General features: G+C 47.8%; 4 protein-coding genes across 4 annotated transcripts; all 4 read right to left on the bottom strand.

Annotated features, from left to right (window-relative positions):
• On the bottom strand, nt 1-2,845 carry BDBG_03171 (extracelular serine carboxypeptidase). Its single transcript, XM_031721141.1, has 6 exons — nt 2,683-2,845; nt 1,919-2,425; nt 1,201-1,817; nt 759-1,057; nt 588-695; nt 1-452 (listed from the first exon to the last, which is right to left on the bottom strand). The coding sequence occupies exons 1-6, from the start codon at nt 2,752-2,754 to the stop codon at nt 418-420; spliced, it is 1,638 nt and encodes a 545-aa protein (XP_031577576.1). The 5' UTR covers nt 2,755-2,845; the 3' UTR covers nt 1-417.
• Nucleotides 2,846-4,424: 1,579 nt separating this feature from the next.
• Nucleotides 4,425-7,874, bottom strand: BDBG_03172 (uncharacterized protein). Its single transcript, XM_031721142.1, has 2 exons — nt 6,564-7,874; nt 4,425-6,407 (listed from the first exon to the last, which is right to left on the bottom strand). Exon 2 carries the CDS (start codon nt 6,319-6,321, stop codon nt 5,881-5,883), a length of 441 nt encoding a protein of 146 aa, XP_031577577.1. The 5' UTR covers nt 6,322-6,407; nt 6,564-7,874; the 3' UTR covers nt 4,425-5,880.
• A 16-nt stretch (nt 7,875-7,890) lies between these two features.
• On the bottom strand, nt 7,891-9,883 carry BDBG_03173 (30S ribosomal protein S7). Its single transcript, XM_002625963.2, has 3 exons — nt 8,956-9,883; nt 8,496-8,858; nt 7,891-8,433 (listed from the first exon to the last, which is right to left on the bottom strand). The coding sequence occupies exons 1-3, from the start codon at nt 9,376-9,378 to the stop codon at nt 7,999-8,001; spliced, it is 1,221 nt and encodes a 406-aa protein (XP_002626009.1). The 5' UTR covers nt 9,379-9,883; the 3' UTR covers nt 7,891-7,998.
• A 13-nt stretch (nt 9,884-9,896) lies between these two features.
• On the bottom strand, nt 9,897-14,183 carry BDBG_03174 (calcium/proton exchanger). Its single transcript, XM_002625964.2, has 3 exons — nt 12,335-14,183; nt 11,363-12,225; nt 9,897-11,249 (listed from the first exon to the last, which is right to left on the bottom strand). The coding sequence occupies exons 1-3, from the start codon at nt 12,743-12,745 to the stop codon at nt 11,144-11,146; spliced, it is 1,380 nt and encodes a 459-aa protein (XP_002626010.1). The 5' UTR covers nt 12,746-14,183; the 3' UTR covers nt 9,897-11,143.
• Nucleotides 14,184-14,742: the final 559 nt, after the last annotated feature.

Raw genomic sequence — 14,742 nt, forward strand, 5'->3', positions numbered from 1 at the left:
ACGGGGGGATTTGAAGAACTATTCCCGTCCATCGAAGCCACCAACGGAACAAAGACAACACCAACGCCCAGCTGACCCGCAAACACTGTGGCTAGCGTCTGACATCGCTTCTGACATCGCTTCTGACAGACTGACAGGCGATCCATCCATGCTATTTCAAGGGTTGAGAATCCCTGCTATGTAATCGCGGAAGATACTAGTAGTAGTAGTTACCCTATCATTAACCGCAGGCAGAAATATCTGTCGCGAGAAAACTACCTCTCTGCGTGGACAATTTGCGGTTATCAGATGAACCATTGACATATCAATTGACACGAATATCTACAGACTATTTTGAACAAAATAGCATCAGGTATCCTCATGAACCATATCGCTCTTGTCTTCTACCCTCACAGGAGGTCATCTGTCGCCTGCTGCCTAATACTTGCCGCAGCTCTTTTTCTTTTTCCAGTCTGGGAAAAAAAAAAAAGAAGAAGAAGTATCTTGTCAGTTGAGTCCAGGTATGTATGGCAGAGGTCTCAAGGTGCCAAAAGTCTCCTTGGACGAAAAACGATCACCAGATGAACGAATTATTAGGGGAAACTTACCCTTCACCCACCTCCTCACAAACTTAACTTCCTCTGCCTGTGCCTTTACCACGGGTTTCGGCGGGAGATCCGGTGTGGTCTCATTCGGGAACAAGCCATTCTCATCCCCTAAAAAACATGGAGGAGTTCTAATTAACAGAGATCCCAACAGAAAGTGGAATCAACACTCACAATGGTGACCCGCCCCCTCTATCAAAATAAACGGCTTGTTGATCGTGTTCTTTCGTGGTCTAGCCCCTTCCGCATGAGGTCCTGCTGGACGCCAAGGGTCGACTTCTCCATCGACGAAAGCCAGCCGATCATATTCAATGTCCAACCCGCCATACTTGTTGACCCTGTCAACATCCGATGGCTTGTGGATGTCAAAGGCTTTTCGACACATTATGCTGGCGTACTCGAGGTCGACTAGGCGCGAGATCACGGGCATTTGGTCTTTGGGGACGGTGCTTCCGACTTGGAGATAGCCCCATCTATTAAAAAATTGAACAAGACCCAGAAGAGTCAGTCCGGATTCTTGGATATAAAATCCGAGGTTTCTACCTGGTTTCGCTCCTTCTTTCATCGGATCTAAAAAAAATCTCGGAAGAAGCACGGGACAAGGGATTCCACTCACTCTGTGCAAACCTGATATGGCCAGCACCGATAGTCCGCTAGCGCAAGGCTATCATTCTTAAACCACGGCAGCTCATGTTGCCCTAGACATTCGTCCAGTGTCTGCTCCCTCCTCTCACAGCCAGTCACTTGATCGACATAAACGAAGCCGGCGAAATTGAGTAGTCGATTCGCCAAAGCATCTGCTTCCTTCCCATAACCTCCAGCAGTAAGGAGCTCCTTCGCCTCCTCCTTCTTATCACCGTTGTCATACAACAACTCATCTGCCGTGAGGTTTCCGCAGTAGTAGTCGAATTTCCGCGTCGAGATGGCCGGGTCCCAGTTGACTGACTGCCAATAGCTGATGCCCCACGCAAGGGAATATACAAAGTCATCGTGATGGGTCAGTTCTCCCAGACCGAACAGGGATTTCAATCTCTTCGTTTTTTCGGAGTCGTTGAGGCCGATTATGATTTTATCGACCATGTCAACGAATTTTTGCGTGGTGGAGATACATTCTGGCGGGCCGTATTTGCGGACAGGCTCGAAGTATTCCCAGAAGTCGTAGATGGCCTTTGGCACGCCTGAGGATGAGATGGCGCCCCAGAAGATATCGGGATACTCGACGCGAAGGAATGCCTGCGTACGATATCAGTGCCTGGACAATTGAAACTGTCCAGGGTACTCCTCGCCCTCAGAGAGAAATATACCAGGAAAAAAAAAAAAAAAAAAAGCCATACCACCTGCGCCCCGGCATACGACCCTCCATAAATAATCCACGGCGCATTACCCCCCTTCGCCGTCAAATCCACATCCTCAAACCCCTCAAACACAACATTCTGCGCAAAATACGCCGAGTCCGCCAACGCCTGCTCGGTGGTCAAGAAACGCAAACTCTCCGTCGACAGGTTCGCTGTCGGGAAGCTCTCGCCATAGTACCGGTGTTCAAGGATGACACCAAGGCCATTGGTAGCCTCGCTGAGAATTTTCACAATGCCCTTTTGCAGGAATGGGAGGCGGCCCTCGCCGTTTGTCTCACCGCCGTGTAACACGATTATCGGGCCGCCTTTCTTGTAATGGCTGGCATCGAACCAGTAGCGAACATCGAACTTTTCTTCCGTGTGGGGTTCGTAGCGTGGGTCGGAGCGGAAGTGGTCTATGGGGATTTTGATTTTATGGACTGGGTAGCGGGCTGTTAGGTCATCTTTGTCGGATTCTGTGCTGGGGGTTGAGACTGTGTTTCTCCACTGATTGATTTGCAAAAAATTAGTTAAGTTTTTAGCCGTAAGATCGTCAGAGGTGGGACAGGATAGTATATATATAACTCAATTGCATTTTTTTGGGGGGAATGACAGGCAACAGGAAGAAAATACTAGGGATCATTTTTCTTCTTGGCTTCTTCTTCTTCCTCTTGTCTTTCTTTTCTTTTCGTTTTTTATTATTCCCCCTGTTAAAATAAAGTATGCACACGTCCAATAAGCATGGGGTTATTCGGTAACCTTACACTCGCAACAACCGACTGTATCAAGGCGAACACCAATACAAGGCGCAGAGCCACCATCGATCTGATCGCCATGTTATATATGTACGTCGGATTCGAAATTCGAATCAGATTAGTTCAAAATACCACACAAATCATCCCTCTCTCGTCCTTTGGAAGTTTCTCGCGAGGGAAAAAAAAAAAAAAAAAAAAATTGGAAAAGAGGAAATCGAAGCTGGAAATGAAGTATGCTGCCCGTCCCCGAAAACGGAAATTTTCGCTCCTGCGCCAGGGGCAGTAGGTATGGTTATGCTGCAAGTAAAATCATCATACCAAAACAAAAGGCCCAGCGAGAACACCTGAGTATTTATGTGCCGACTTCTAGCGGGCTGGAAGGTGAGAGCAGCGGAGGAAGATCGACAGCTGTAGTTCTCGGGGATGCAAGCATGGATAGGTGTAAAACTACGGGCAAATTGCCCCAATCAATCCCCCCAACCCGTTAAGATGAAGGATGGGATGGAGACTGGTTTGGTCGGTTTCCGAAGATTTTAGCGGTAGCTGGATCGTGCTAGAATGGGCGGTTTCTTTGCGGATAGAGGATAAAGTGCTCCATCGCAGTGTTAAAAAGACACAAAAGGGCAGGGTTGAACCAGCGCCGTTGTCTTCTCTCCCCGTCCCCCCCGTATTCCATGCCACCTCACTGCATACCATACCGAGCCGTATGTAGGTTGCCGTCTATGTTGACTGTGGGCCGCCGAGGACATCCGTTGAGGAGATTTGAACAGTGAAGGTGAGGTGGGAACCGATGCCGCGGACAACAACGCCTCGTATACCATGCAGGTAGCCTATAAGTGGTATCTTCGGAAACCAAACGCTTGTACAGTCTGTATACAGACAGGCTTGTGAATGTAAGGAGAAGAAGTGCAAAATATCCCCCCCGCGCGCTGCGATTTGTTGGCTGCGATTCCTGCCTGACTAAAAGAAACGACTTTCAGGGCTGGAACGCTGTCTGGCCGATCGCGTTGTCTCGGCTAGATGTCTAGTATTTATTCCAGCTGGGGAAGGGGAGGTGTGCTTGTTTAGTACTCTGTTTTGGCTCATGTTCAACACTGAGAATATCTACTGTGGAGGATAGGATGCTGGCTCATTGTTCCTGAATGGAAGATCCAGGGGGGGTTTTGCAGAGATTAGTTATCTGCTGGCGCTCCAAGATTCCGAAAAGTTTAACGATCACAAAAAACAACAAAAAGCATTTCCCTATGTTTTCGTGCATTGCCATGTGTGCCCGCAGCGTGGGCCTTGCATTTGAGAGAATATATGAGTGAGGGTGGATGCAGGCCATTGCAGGGCAGAGTTATGGACAAAGAACAGAAACACGCGGTGGCCACGAGGGAAGGGGAGGAGTCAACATAGAAGATTCCTCTTCTGAATTCTAATAACAAAGATGCAGTGTGAAAAATAATGAGGATTTGTTTATTTACACTGTAATTATTCTTCCCAAGGCTTGTTTCTCTCTCTCCACTTTGGTTGGTTGCAGCTATTGAAATGATTTTGCGGGCTGGAGTGGACAGGGTGGAAGGGGTTGCTTCAATCTCAACCGCCTCTTTTTGCTGGATACCCAATCTATGTCCCTTAAATTCAAGAAAGAGAAAAATTATATATGCAATAATAGGTGTATAATAGTGCAACCCAGTAGTTAGTTAGGCTTGTTCATAATGACTCATCCCGCATCATCAGCACTCATCTAGCATAAGAATTATGCATCCTGACATAATTATGTATATATAGAAAATTTACTACCAACTCAATCATTTTTGATAATTGCATTTACAAGGAACATGAGGGGTAACCTGTGATGAACAACAAAAAACTAGCCATGTGTAACTGAGATAGAAAAAAATTAAAGTAAAATGAATGTTTGTTATAATCTGTAATTGTTGCTTATTTACAACAATACTTAGTAGGGCAATATATCACTTGACGCAAAGTTGTAGATTCCGCGATATATATCTGTCATTCCTCTCCGTATACAATAAACGAACAAGGACTCATCTCTACGCTGTAGAATCACCATGTATGTATACACATGCAGGCGTAGTAAAAGGTCAAGACCGCCTGCACTCCGAAGATAAGGAAGGATCCTCAAATCCCGCCGCTGAGTAGAAGGAGGATAAATAAGGGGCGAACGGAATGGAGAGAAACGGACAGAATCCCACATCATGCTCGCCCTAACCGCTCTGTTGAATCCAATCGAGAACAAGGAATGCATTGTTAGGTAAAGTACCTAGATAAGTTTATCTCATTTTCCTTCCTTACCCCAACATTGTTGGCCCCAATCCGAATATTCCAATGCTTAAATTCCCTTTCCAATCAATACCCTTTTGCCCCCTATCCCCAGCCACTTTAATGCTGTTTCAGGGGACAAGCAATCTACCCTCCCTACCTAACCCCCCTTGAAGGCTCCACAAAATGAACGAAATGATGACATACTTCCTCCAACCTGCCAAACCTCAAAACATATAAATGAGGCATGACGCATCTCGAAAGGGGCGAAAATAGGAAGACAAGCCCTTTTTTCAGAGAATTGGAGAGCCGACATCGTCTGATTCGTATACTCGTTTCTCTCCTTCCCCGTGTCTTTGACCTCTGACAATTTGCTGCCTTTCTTTTTCATTAAGGGCGGAATAGAGTGCTAATTAATAGTCGTCTTGTACGAGAAATTCAAGTTTCCCTTTCCGCGCGCCGGGTTGGGAAGTGAAGTGAGGGAGGCAGAAGGAACAGGCAATGAATATCATGTATAGGAGGAAGACAACAAAATAAATAGGCTGATCAAGGATGAAGAGAAGGAACAAAGAAAAAGTTAAACTGGACACAGAAACACAATGGTGAAGGCAAATATGAATCAATTTAGTTTTTAGTAAAAAAAATAAAAAAAAATAAAAAATAAAAAAAAAAAAAAAAAAAGAGAAAAAGAAAAGAAAGAAAGAAAGAAAGAAAAAGGAAAAGAAAAGCAAAAAACAAATTGGAACTGCAGCAAGAGAAACAGGCTAGCAACAAAAGAACAAACCAGTACCAGAACCAGAATTAAGCGAGTCAAAGCTCAACCCAATATGAGAAGAACTTCTACACTCACCAATCCATTTACTTTCACCTGAAAAAAAATGAACATGAAAGTTCAAGAAACCCAACCCCACCAACCAAAACCGAAGGAAAACATCCTAATCATGAACTCTTTTTACGCAACATTCCTCTCAACGCGACAACCTCTCCTTCCCACCTGGCAGCCTGCATCTTCAATTCATCCCTCTCCCTGCACACGCTTTCCAGTGCCCGCTCTAGCTCCGCAACGCGATCGTGCTGCTTCTGGCGGAAGCGGCGGGCAGCAAGCGTGTTGCGTCGTCGCTTGTCAGCGGCACGGTCCGTTGGCCCTGCTTTAGTCACTGCAGAAGGAGACCGTGGAGTTTGCGTTGATGAAGGGGTAGAATGTTGAGTGTTGGTGAAAGAAGGGGCTGGGGAAGTGCTTGTGAATGGAGTCGGTCGTTGAGATGAAGATGGCTTTGGCTGGATATGGTGAGTTAGAACCGGTGATTGGGATGGTGGTGGGATGGCTGCACCGCGTTGTAGATGCATGATGTTTTGATTGTGAATGCTTTGAGGAGACATAAAATACTGTCCAACGTTGCTTGGCCGATGGTTGAAATCTGGTAGAGAATATTGCGTATCTGGTTGCGTTGATGTCGCGAACGAATCTATATTTAGTGCGTTAAAAAATAGAGTCCTCTTTTCTCTCTCTCTCTTCTTACAAATTGGGACAGTCTCTTTCTGGGGACGCGGGAGTGGGACTTGAATCAACAGCTATACGGCCATTCAAACGAAGAAAATAAACAATTTAAATTGAAACCCACCTTGCGCAGTCAGTAAAAGCGATTCATCAAAATCTAGCTCAACCCCTTTGGAATATGGGTATTGGAAGTTGTATTCAGCAATAGCAGCAGAAACAGACGCACTGGAGCGTGGATTTAACAATGTTGACGCCGCCTCGGTTTGCAACCCAGTCTCGGCTGGCAATAATACCGGGGAGCTAAGCGACTGGTCATCCTGGTTGAGATTATGGTCAAGCTCAAGCAAGTCCAGCCAGGGGGGCGTCGGGGCAGTCGTAGCAGCGTTAATATCGTGTGCATGAGAAGCAAGCGCATCGGAATGTAGGGGAAATGCGAGAGAATCAGAGGGCAGATAGCAATTGACGAAGGGGGTATCATCCTCCCTCAATTGGTTTGAAATATCATTATTTTGTTTGTACTGGGGGGAAGCGAGTGAAGATGGCTGCCGGAGAGAAGCCGAAGAATGAATAGATCCGAGAAAAAATGAGGAAGAAGAAGACAAATTTGAAGCTGCAGGAGCAGCGGTATAAACAGAAGAAGCAGCAGTAAAGGACGGTAAAGACTGGCATTGGGTTTGGAGAGAAAGAGATTCATCGTCATTGCGCACGGGGAATCCCGACGGGGCAGTACCAATGTTATTATGTTGAGAATTGGTAGTATTGCGCCGTTCGAGGTGAAGATTGGGATTATGGCGGTTGGAAGAGGATGAAGAGAAGGGATGGTTGGAAGAATGGGAGGTAGGATTGGGTGGGCGCACATGTAGTAGGTATTGTTGCCGCAATGGCGATATGTTGTTGGGGGGTTAGAGACAGGCCCTCAGCGGGTAGGAGGTGCAGTGGACAATATGTTCAGTCTTCTCGTCTGGAGGAGAAAATGGAGGAGGGTGAGGAAAGAAAAGAAGAGAAAAGAAAGAAGAAGAGGAGAGAAGGGGAGGAGGGGACGGGATAGATGGATGAAGTATGAAGTTGAAGGAGGCTTTATTAGGGTTGCCGGACTTGGCCAAAGAGGGCTAGCTGCGGCTGAAGAGTCAGCCCCAGACGATCGACCCTGTATGGATATCTACAGCGTAATCTACTCTACTCTCCAGATCCAATGGGAATCACAGGAGGTAGTGCAACAGTCCAAGGTAAGGTGACAGGGAAGCAAGGAAAAAATCAAGGACTTCAAGGGCTGGAATCACGCCTATGCCATTCGTACCTACTGGATACAATGCATGTGAGTTCCGAAACCTGTAAGGTGCGGCCAGCGAGCGAACTACATAATTCGTAGATTCAGTGAGACTATGGCTTTGTAGGAGCTCATGGTCTTCAAACTGATAAAAATATATATATATATCAAACTCTTGAAGAAGTCGACATAAAAGAGACCGCACCATTGTCTGCAATATACTATACACATACATACATAATAATAACCCTCCCCACAAAAGTAACCCTAGAAAGCGAACACCATGGTTGAACTAAAACTTCTTCTTCCCCCTCATCCCCAACGCCTTAATATTCGCTCTCGCCGCCGTACCCTGCTTATGCACCATCGCCCTCTTCTCCCATGCCGAACTCTTCCCCTCCGCCACAGCAATAATCTCCTGCGACACTCGGTTCGCCAACGCGGCATCCTTCCGTTTCTGAGACGCATCGATAATCCACTTAATGGCTGTTCGCCGGCGTTGCCGGAGTGCCAGCGGAAGCGGGATGGGGAGAGATCGGCCACCACCGGCTGCGCCGGGTTGTTGCTTGATGCGGAGTATTGGTGCGACAGAGTCAACGACTAGGGTTAGGTAGAGGATAGGATTTAGGGGCAGTTGCGGGGCAGGCGGCCCGGGAAGCAATGGGCGTGATGGGTCTGGGTTGGGCGCTGGGGCGGAGCGGAGGTTGTGTAGGATTGTTTCCATTTGCTGTGGTTTTGTTAGGCTCATGTATATAAAAATGCAATATGTATGGAGATATGAATGCTCACCTTCTGCGCAGCACTCAATTTTCCGTGCCTCATGAGCATTTTTGTAAACTGGTCCAGCAGAGGGTCATAGCGGTGCCTCAAATGTTCGGATCTAGGTAGTGTTTCGGGCACTTCATATTTGAGTCCCGCCTGCAACGCCTGCTCTTGCTTCTGCTCCGTGGCAGCGGCAATCATATTCTCGACAGCCGCAATCGACGCGTCGTTCTCACCAGCCGACATCTGTTTCATATCGAACTGTCTCGATCTAGCGGAAGTAGAAAAGGATCTGGAGCCAGAGGAGCCAGAGGATGATGAAGAGGAGCTCAGCTGATCCTGTAGGACTTTGGGTGCATTTTTCATCGCATCTTTATCCCGCTTCAAAATCTATAAAAACACAAAAGTCAGTAAAATGCGAAGCCCTAAAAGATTCCAAATCAAATCCACTCATGGAAAATATGAAAAGGAACGGAAATCAACATACATCCCCAACCATACTGCCCTGCAACAACTCCGGGCCCCCAACCTCCCCACACTCCGTCCTCCGCTCCATAATCCTCGCCACGTCCGCTGCCTCCTCACTCACACTGCCTAACCCTTCCTTCGCCGCTTTCGATTCCGCTCCCTCCTCACCAACGATCCTCTCCGCCTTTCCCCCATTCACCTCATCACCGGCCTTCGAAGATGAAGACTCCATCCGGCGCTGGGGAGGCGAAACGCGAGGCCGATACGCCAGCACCGCAGCGCCTGGGCGACGGGGTAGAAGATCCCTCCTAGTTGAAAAAGAGCGGATGGCATTGTCGCGACCACTAGATAACGACGATGTAAATCTCGCTGCGGTGCATTGTTGGGGCGCTGGGGATTGGCGGAGCAGGGAGGTGGGAAAGAGGTTGAGTCGTGGTGGCATGATTGCAGTTTGTCCCCTGTATACCCTTTCGCTTTATTTATATCCCTCTCTTTTTTTCCTTTTTGATATATCTTGCCGATGGTGGTGATGGTGGTGGTGGTGGTGGTGGTGGTGTCGGGGCTTGTTGGTCTTTTAAGGTGAAAAAGTCAATTGCTTTGGATGTAATTTGTAGGTATCTCTCTGCTGTAAACGAGAGTTCTGTAAATTCGCTCGTTCCCCTATCTCCCCCTTTTCTATGCAAGTATATATCCGTCTCACGTCCTCGCTACCCATCCAAATCCAATCCGCGCGTCTGTGCAGGCCACGGTAAAGCTTCCTTACCTCCGAAAAGCAATAGGGAAAAGCGATGAAAGTAGACAAAGAAAAGTTTTGGAGTTAGTAGCGGTATGAGTATCCGCCTGAATAGAGGTGCTTGTCCACAAATGTAGTCTAGCAATAGGAAACTGGAATGCAATTGAACCCGACCTCCTGTGGCTATGAGGGCGTTGCAGGAGGTTAAAGCACAAAGAGAGAGAAGGTTGGAGCCGGGTAAGGTTTGATACTTTGTCTGATTAGGAATAGGCGCCAAGACCGGAACCTAAATGTCACATGACTGAATGATTGAGCGATGGGAGCCGAGATAGGAAAGAGGGGAAATGATCGATTGGATGCAGCCAACAGACATGATATATATAGTGGTGGTATGTAAATACCCAGGTACATTTGTCAATTTGATTCTCTCCTTTTAGTTCTCTAGCTGAAAAAAGCGAGAAGGAGACAACAACGGGTAGAAGGAACAAGAATCATGGCCCTACTCTACTCAGGTCATATAGACGAATCGCATACATTCTTCCCAACTCAGCCAGAAGAAAAGAAAACCGAATATATGGGGGAAAAAGCACGTATAGAAGAAGATCCGAATATGAGCCCCAAAAGGAAAACAGATGAAACACAGCAAAACGAGACAGCCGACTGAAGCCATCGTGGAAAGCATTTGGTCTTGTACGTACATGGGCCTAGCAGAGCCTTCTTAAGGAAATCAATAAAATAAATACAAATGGATCGCATGCTCAGCACTCGCCATTAATTAAAAAAAAGTTAAAAATGTAAACATGTGCAACGAAAATGGAATGGCTGGCGGGGGTGGGTTTGTTCAGTTTTACATAAGAAAGGGGGGAAAAGCCGATATTGTTCCTGTCGGTTGTTGCTGTTGCTGTCACCGTTAGTATAAGAAAAAGATCGGCCACGCGATCAAGGAAAAGTAAATCGAATAAGACACAAGATGAGAGATGAGATATGGAAATATCGGAACCGTTCTTCAGCCCGGATGGTGGGGGATTTTCAAGGACACTAGCCAGAAAGGATGTAGGTGAGCAGATAATTAGAGACGTATTGGATAAGAGACAAAGAAACAGTCCAGAATCCCCAACTGATATTGAAATAACCTTTGAAAATATTTCTTCTTTTTGTGATACAGCCCGCACAAAAAGAAAAAAGAGAACAAAAAAATCACAGAAACTTATTGAAGACAAAGAAGATGGGTTTGGGGTGGGGTGCAGTGAGCCGTGAAAATGTATATGCAATGAGGACCGGAATGGAGAAATATCGAAAGCGTCGTTGTCAGTTGGGTTTGAGAGGGTGGTTGGGTTGGGTTGTTGGAGTGCGAGGAAGAGAGTGGGAGCCAAGACATAGTGGTGGGGGAGGAGAAAACAAAAGAAGGAAGAAAATGAAAATGGGAAGAAAAATGATTGTTAAGCCGAGTGAATAAAACAGTCAAATGGTAGATTTAGGAGGTGGATCCAGTAGCCAGGTTAGCGATGCTGGAGAAGATGCCACCGATATCTTGCGCATCGTCGGGGTAGACGTAAAAAGCGAGGGCGATGATGAGATACCTGATTTATGTTAGCTCATCCGGATATTATGAAATAAAATAATTAGGAATAATAGGGAAGGGAAAGCAGAACAGAGATGGGATGAAAGGGGAAAAAAAAAAAGAAAAACATACATCCCAAGGCAAAGCCCTCCCTCAAGGTAATTCGACTTCCCATCTTGAATAAGCAACGTCACAACAAGCTGCGACAAGAAGAAAGTGACAGTCTCAAACGAGTGGAAGTGGAGCGTCATATCTCTCCCCATAATCCATCCAAGAATTACCAGGAAGGGAGTAACAAACAGCGCAATCTGCAAACTGCTGCCAATGGCGACACCAATGGCCAGGTCCATTTTATTCTTATATGCGACCACGATGGCCGTGACGTGCTCGGCCGCATTGCCCACGATGGGGATCAGGATGAGACCGATAAACGTCTTGCTGATGTGCGTCGCCTCGACGATGCTGTCGATGCTGCCGACTAGGAACTCGGCGCAGATGGAGACGGCGATCGTGACGATGAGTAGCACGATGCCTGCGGCCCAGGGGTTTAAGATGCGCTCCTCTTCTTCCTCATCAACTGCGTCTTCCCCTCCGTCACCGTTCCGCACCACGCTGCCGTTGTTGGCATTTTCCGCACTACCACCTTCAAAGAGGTCTGTGTGCGAGCACAGCTGGAAGTAGAGGTACATGACATAGAGGACTAGTAGGATGATGGCGGTGCCGTGAGAGAGGATCAGGATGTTGCCGTGGGTATCCGCTTTCGAGTTGGCAAGCGCAGCATAGAGAGTAGCTGGGATGATCAGCGATGCAGATGCCACAGCCATCAGGGACGACATGGTGGACGCTACGGTTGAGTTGAAGGTCTGCTCATGGTGGCGCAGGCCTCCTATCAAGAAGCAGCAGCCCAGCACCAGTAGGATATTGGAGAGAATGCTACCCAGCATGCTGGCTTGGACCACGCGGATCTCGTTATCCTTCAAGGCAACTATACTGACCTATTCCGCGGAAAGTTTATTTTTGTTAGCCAAGCAGTTCTGCGAGACGGGGTAGCCGTAAGCAGGGGTTTTATTTTAAATTGGAAACGTGCGAAGCGCATCCACATACAATAAGTTCGACGGCATTTCCAAATGTAGCATTCATCAATCCACCCAAAGTCTCTCCCATAGTCGCAGCCAGTTCCTCCGTCGCAAAGCTCAGCAGCGACGCCAGCGGGATGATCGCGAGGAAGTTAAGGACAAATGTGGTAGTTGGGGACCAGCCTGCTTTACTGGAGGCCATGCCCAGGGGGACAAAGACTAGCAGGAGATTAACATAATTGCTCGCGAGTGTCGTATAGGTCAAACGCGCGGCTTCTGACGGGTAGTGAACCCAGCGGCGATGGCGATGCGACCACAGCAGTCGAGACAGGCGGCCGGATTGGGAGCGGGAACGGGAACGGACACGACCTAGCAAGCCAGTGCGCTCCGTGGGATAGCCATTGCCGTCCGGGCCTTGGGGGTCGTCGAAGCGTGGCATTGAGGAGGCGGTATTGGAGCGGGAATGGGTAAGGGAATGACGGTGGAATTCGTGAGGGATGCGAGTGGCAGCTATTAAAATTGTAGCGGGGAAAATTCGCACGCGACGGGAACGGAGACGAAGTCCCCAGCCACAGGGCGGAAAGCGGTCAGGTTAGCTTGAACTTTCGCTTAAGGGATTATGATCATAGAAGGCGAAGTCGCTTTAGCAGTAATCCGTACTCCGTAGTTGGTGCGGTAGACAGAAGAGCAAGCCACACCTTTGGGTCGGAGTGGGGATGTGGCAGTGAACAGAGATAGATATGCGCGCGGTGGATGCGAGTTTGCCAGAACCCTAACCACCAGTACGCAGGGAAAAAGGAAAGAGGGAAAAGATAGACTGTATGGAAGGATGACAATGCGCTAGGGGGAGAAAGAAGAAGAAGAAGAAGAAGAAGTGTAGAAATGGAAATGTAATTGAATGGACACGAATGAGAAATGCGAAGGAGTTGGGATAGGATGGAAGATGGGCGGATGGGAGACGAGGCACGTAATAAAGTTATCTGGTTAGTTAGGGCAGAAACCAAAAGCCCAAAACCAGAACAAAAGGAGCAAAATTAATTAAGTATTGTTAAAGCGGGTTAAAGCGCAGATGGATAGGTTCTTAGATGGAGAGAATCAACAAATCGAATCGTGAATGTTGCTTACCCATTTGAAGCCAGGAAATGATATCCGCCGCACAGCCTCTCGTCCGGGCTTTGGGGATTGGAGTGGATGGATGGAGTCCGTTTGTCTCCGCGCGGCAGGGACCGGGTAATTCGCGCGTTTTGTTTGACTTTTGGCCTGACCGTTTGCCTGGCTGACGATTGTTACAGTCACTACTATACCTTGCTATATCCTACTGGGAGTCTTGTCAGGGCGGGGACATCTCGGGTATGGACGAGTAGCTCGGCTGGGCACTGATGGAGAGCCAGTGGGGGATGCGGGATTGTATAGGGGTGGATGGGGATAAGGGTGAGGAAGACAGCCTGACGCGGGGGACTGGACTTCTCGGCCAGCAACATGCAGTACTGCGTACATACAAAGGAAGCCTGATACGGGACAACAAGGCGATATGTGACGGTCTGGCTAGCACAAGTTAATTCTCTAGAGTTACCCAGCCAAGCCAGACTGCTCCTTTTTCCCCCCTTTAAACCCAGACGCGGGTTGCCTCAAGAGCCAGGAAGCGACGAGAAGCGTCTGGGCAGTCCCAGGCTAATTGCCTCTGATGAGGATGATCCCATCTGGTACAGCATTGTCGTCCCCATCTTGGTCCTTTTTGTTCCCCTTGTATCATCGTCAATGGATGGAAGAAGCTACATACACACAGTGAAACACACGCTGACCACAGAAACTAGCAGGGAACACAACACAACTACACAGTACTCGAATGGGTGTTCTCGGCAGCAGAGTACAGGATACGGGGCCTCAACGAAGGTTCCTTTCTCGAAGGACTAGGGATGGATGAACGTGATCGTTGATTGACCTTGCTTGTCTCCCCTGACAAAGAAGAGCAGAAACCAACGCATAAAACAATAATAATGAATAAAAGACGCATGCGGATGATGGCGGGATACGGAACAAGACCGTGAGATAGATATATGCGTGAATTATTTTTATTCTGCCCCCCCCCAGCTGGTTCTACTGACTGTCCCTTTTTTTTGTGTTTGTTTTGACTGGATTTTCAGCTGTCGATTGATACTATCTCGGGAGGAAGCCTGCTATGTAGGTTGCTGTGAGAAAATCGGCATTCATCATTCCACTAAGAATGCCCGCTAATGTCGCCTGTGGCTTCTCGCTGTACTCCGTACTCCGTACAGCGTCTCCTGAACACCGGCAAATACCCGGCATGCATCTTGCTTTGCACAGCCTCAATCTTGCAAGCTTGCCACATTCCAGGAATAACCCTTTGATCCCAACAAGTTGGTTTGAATCCCCGCTCCCAAACACAACCACCATGACGGAGGAATCTGCAACTTT

The sequence above is a fragment of the Blastomyces gilchristii genome (assembly GCF_000003855.2).
Source record: "Blastomyces gilchristii SLH14081 genomic scaffold supercont1.5, whole genome shotgun sequence".
NCBI classification, from domain to species: Eukaryota; Fungi; Ascomycota; class Eurotiomycetes; order Onygenales; family Ajellomycetaceae; genus Blastomyces; species Blastomyces gilchristii.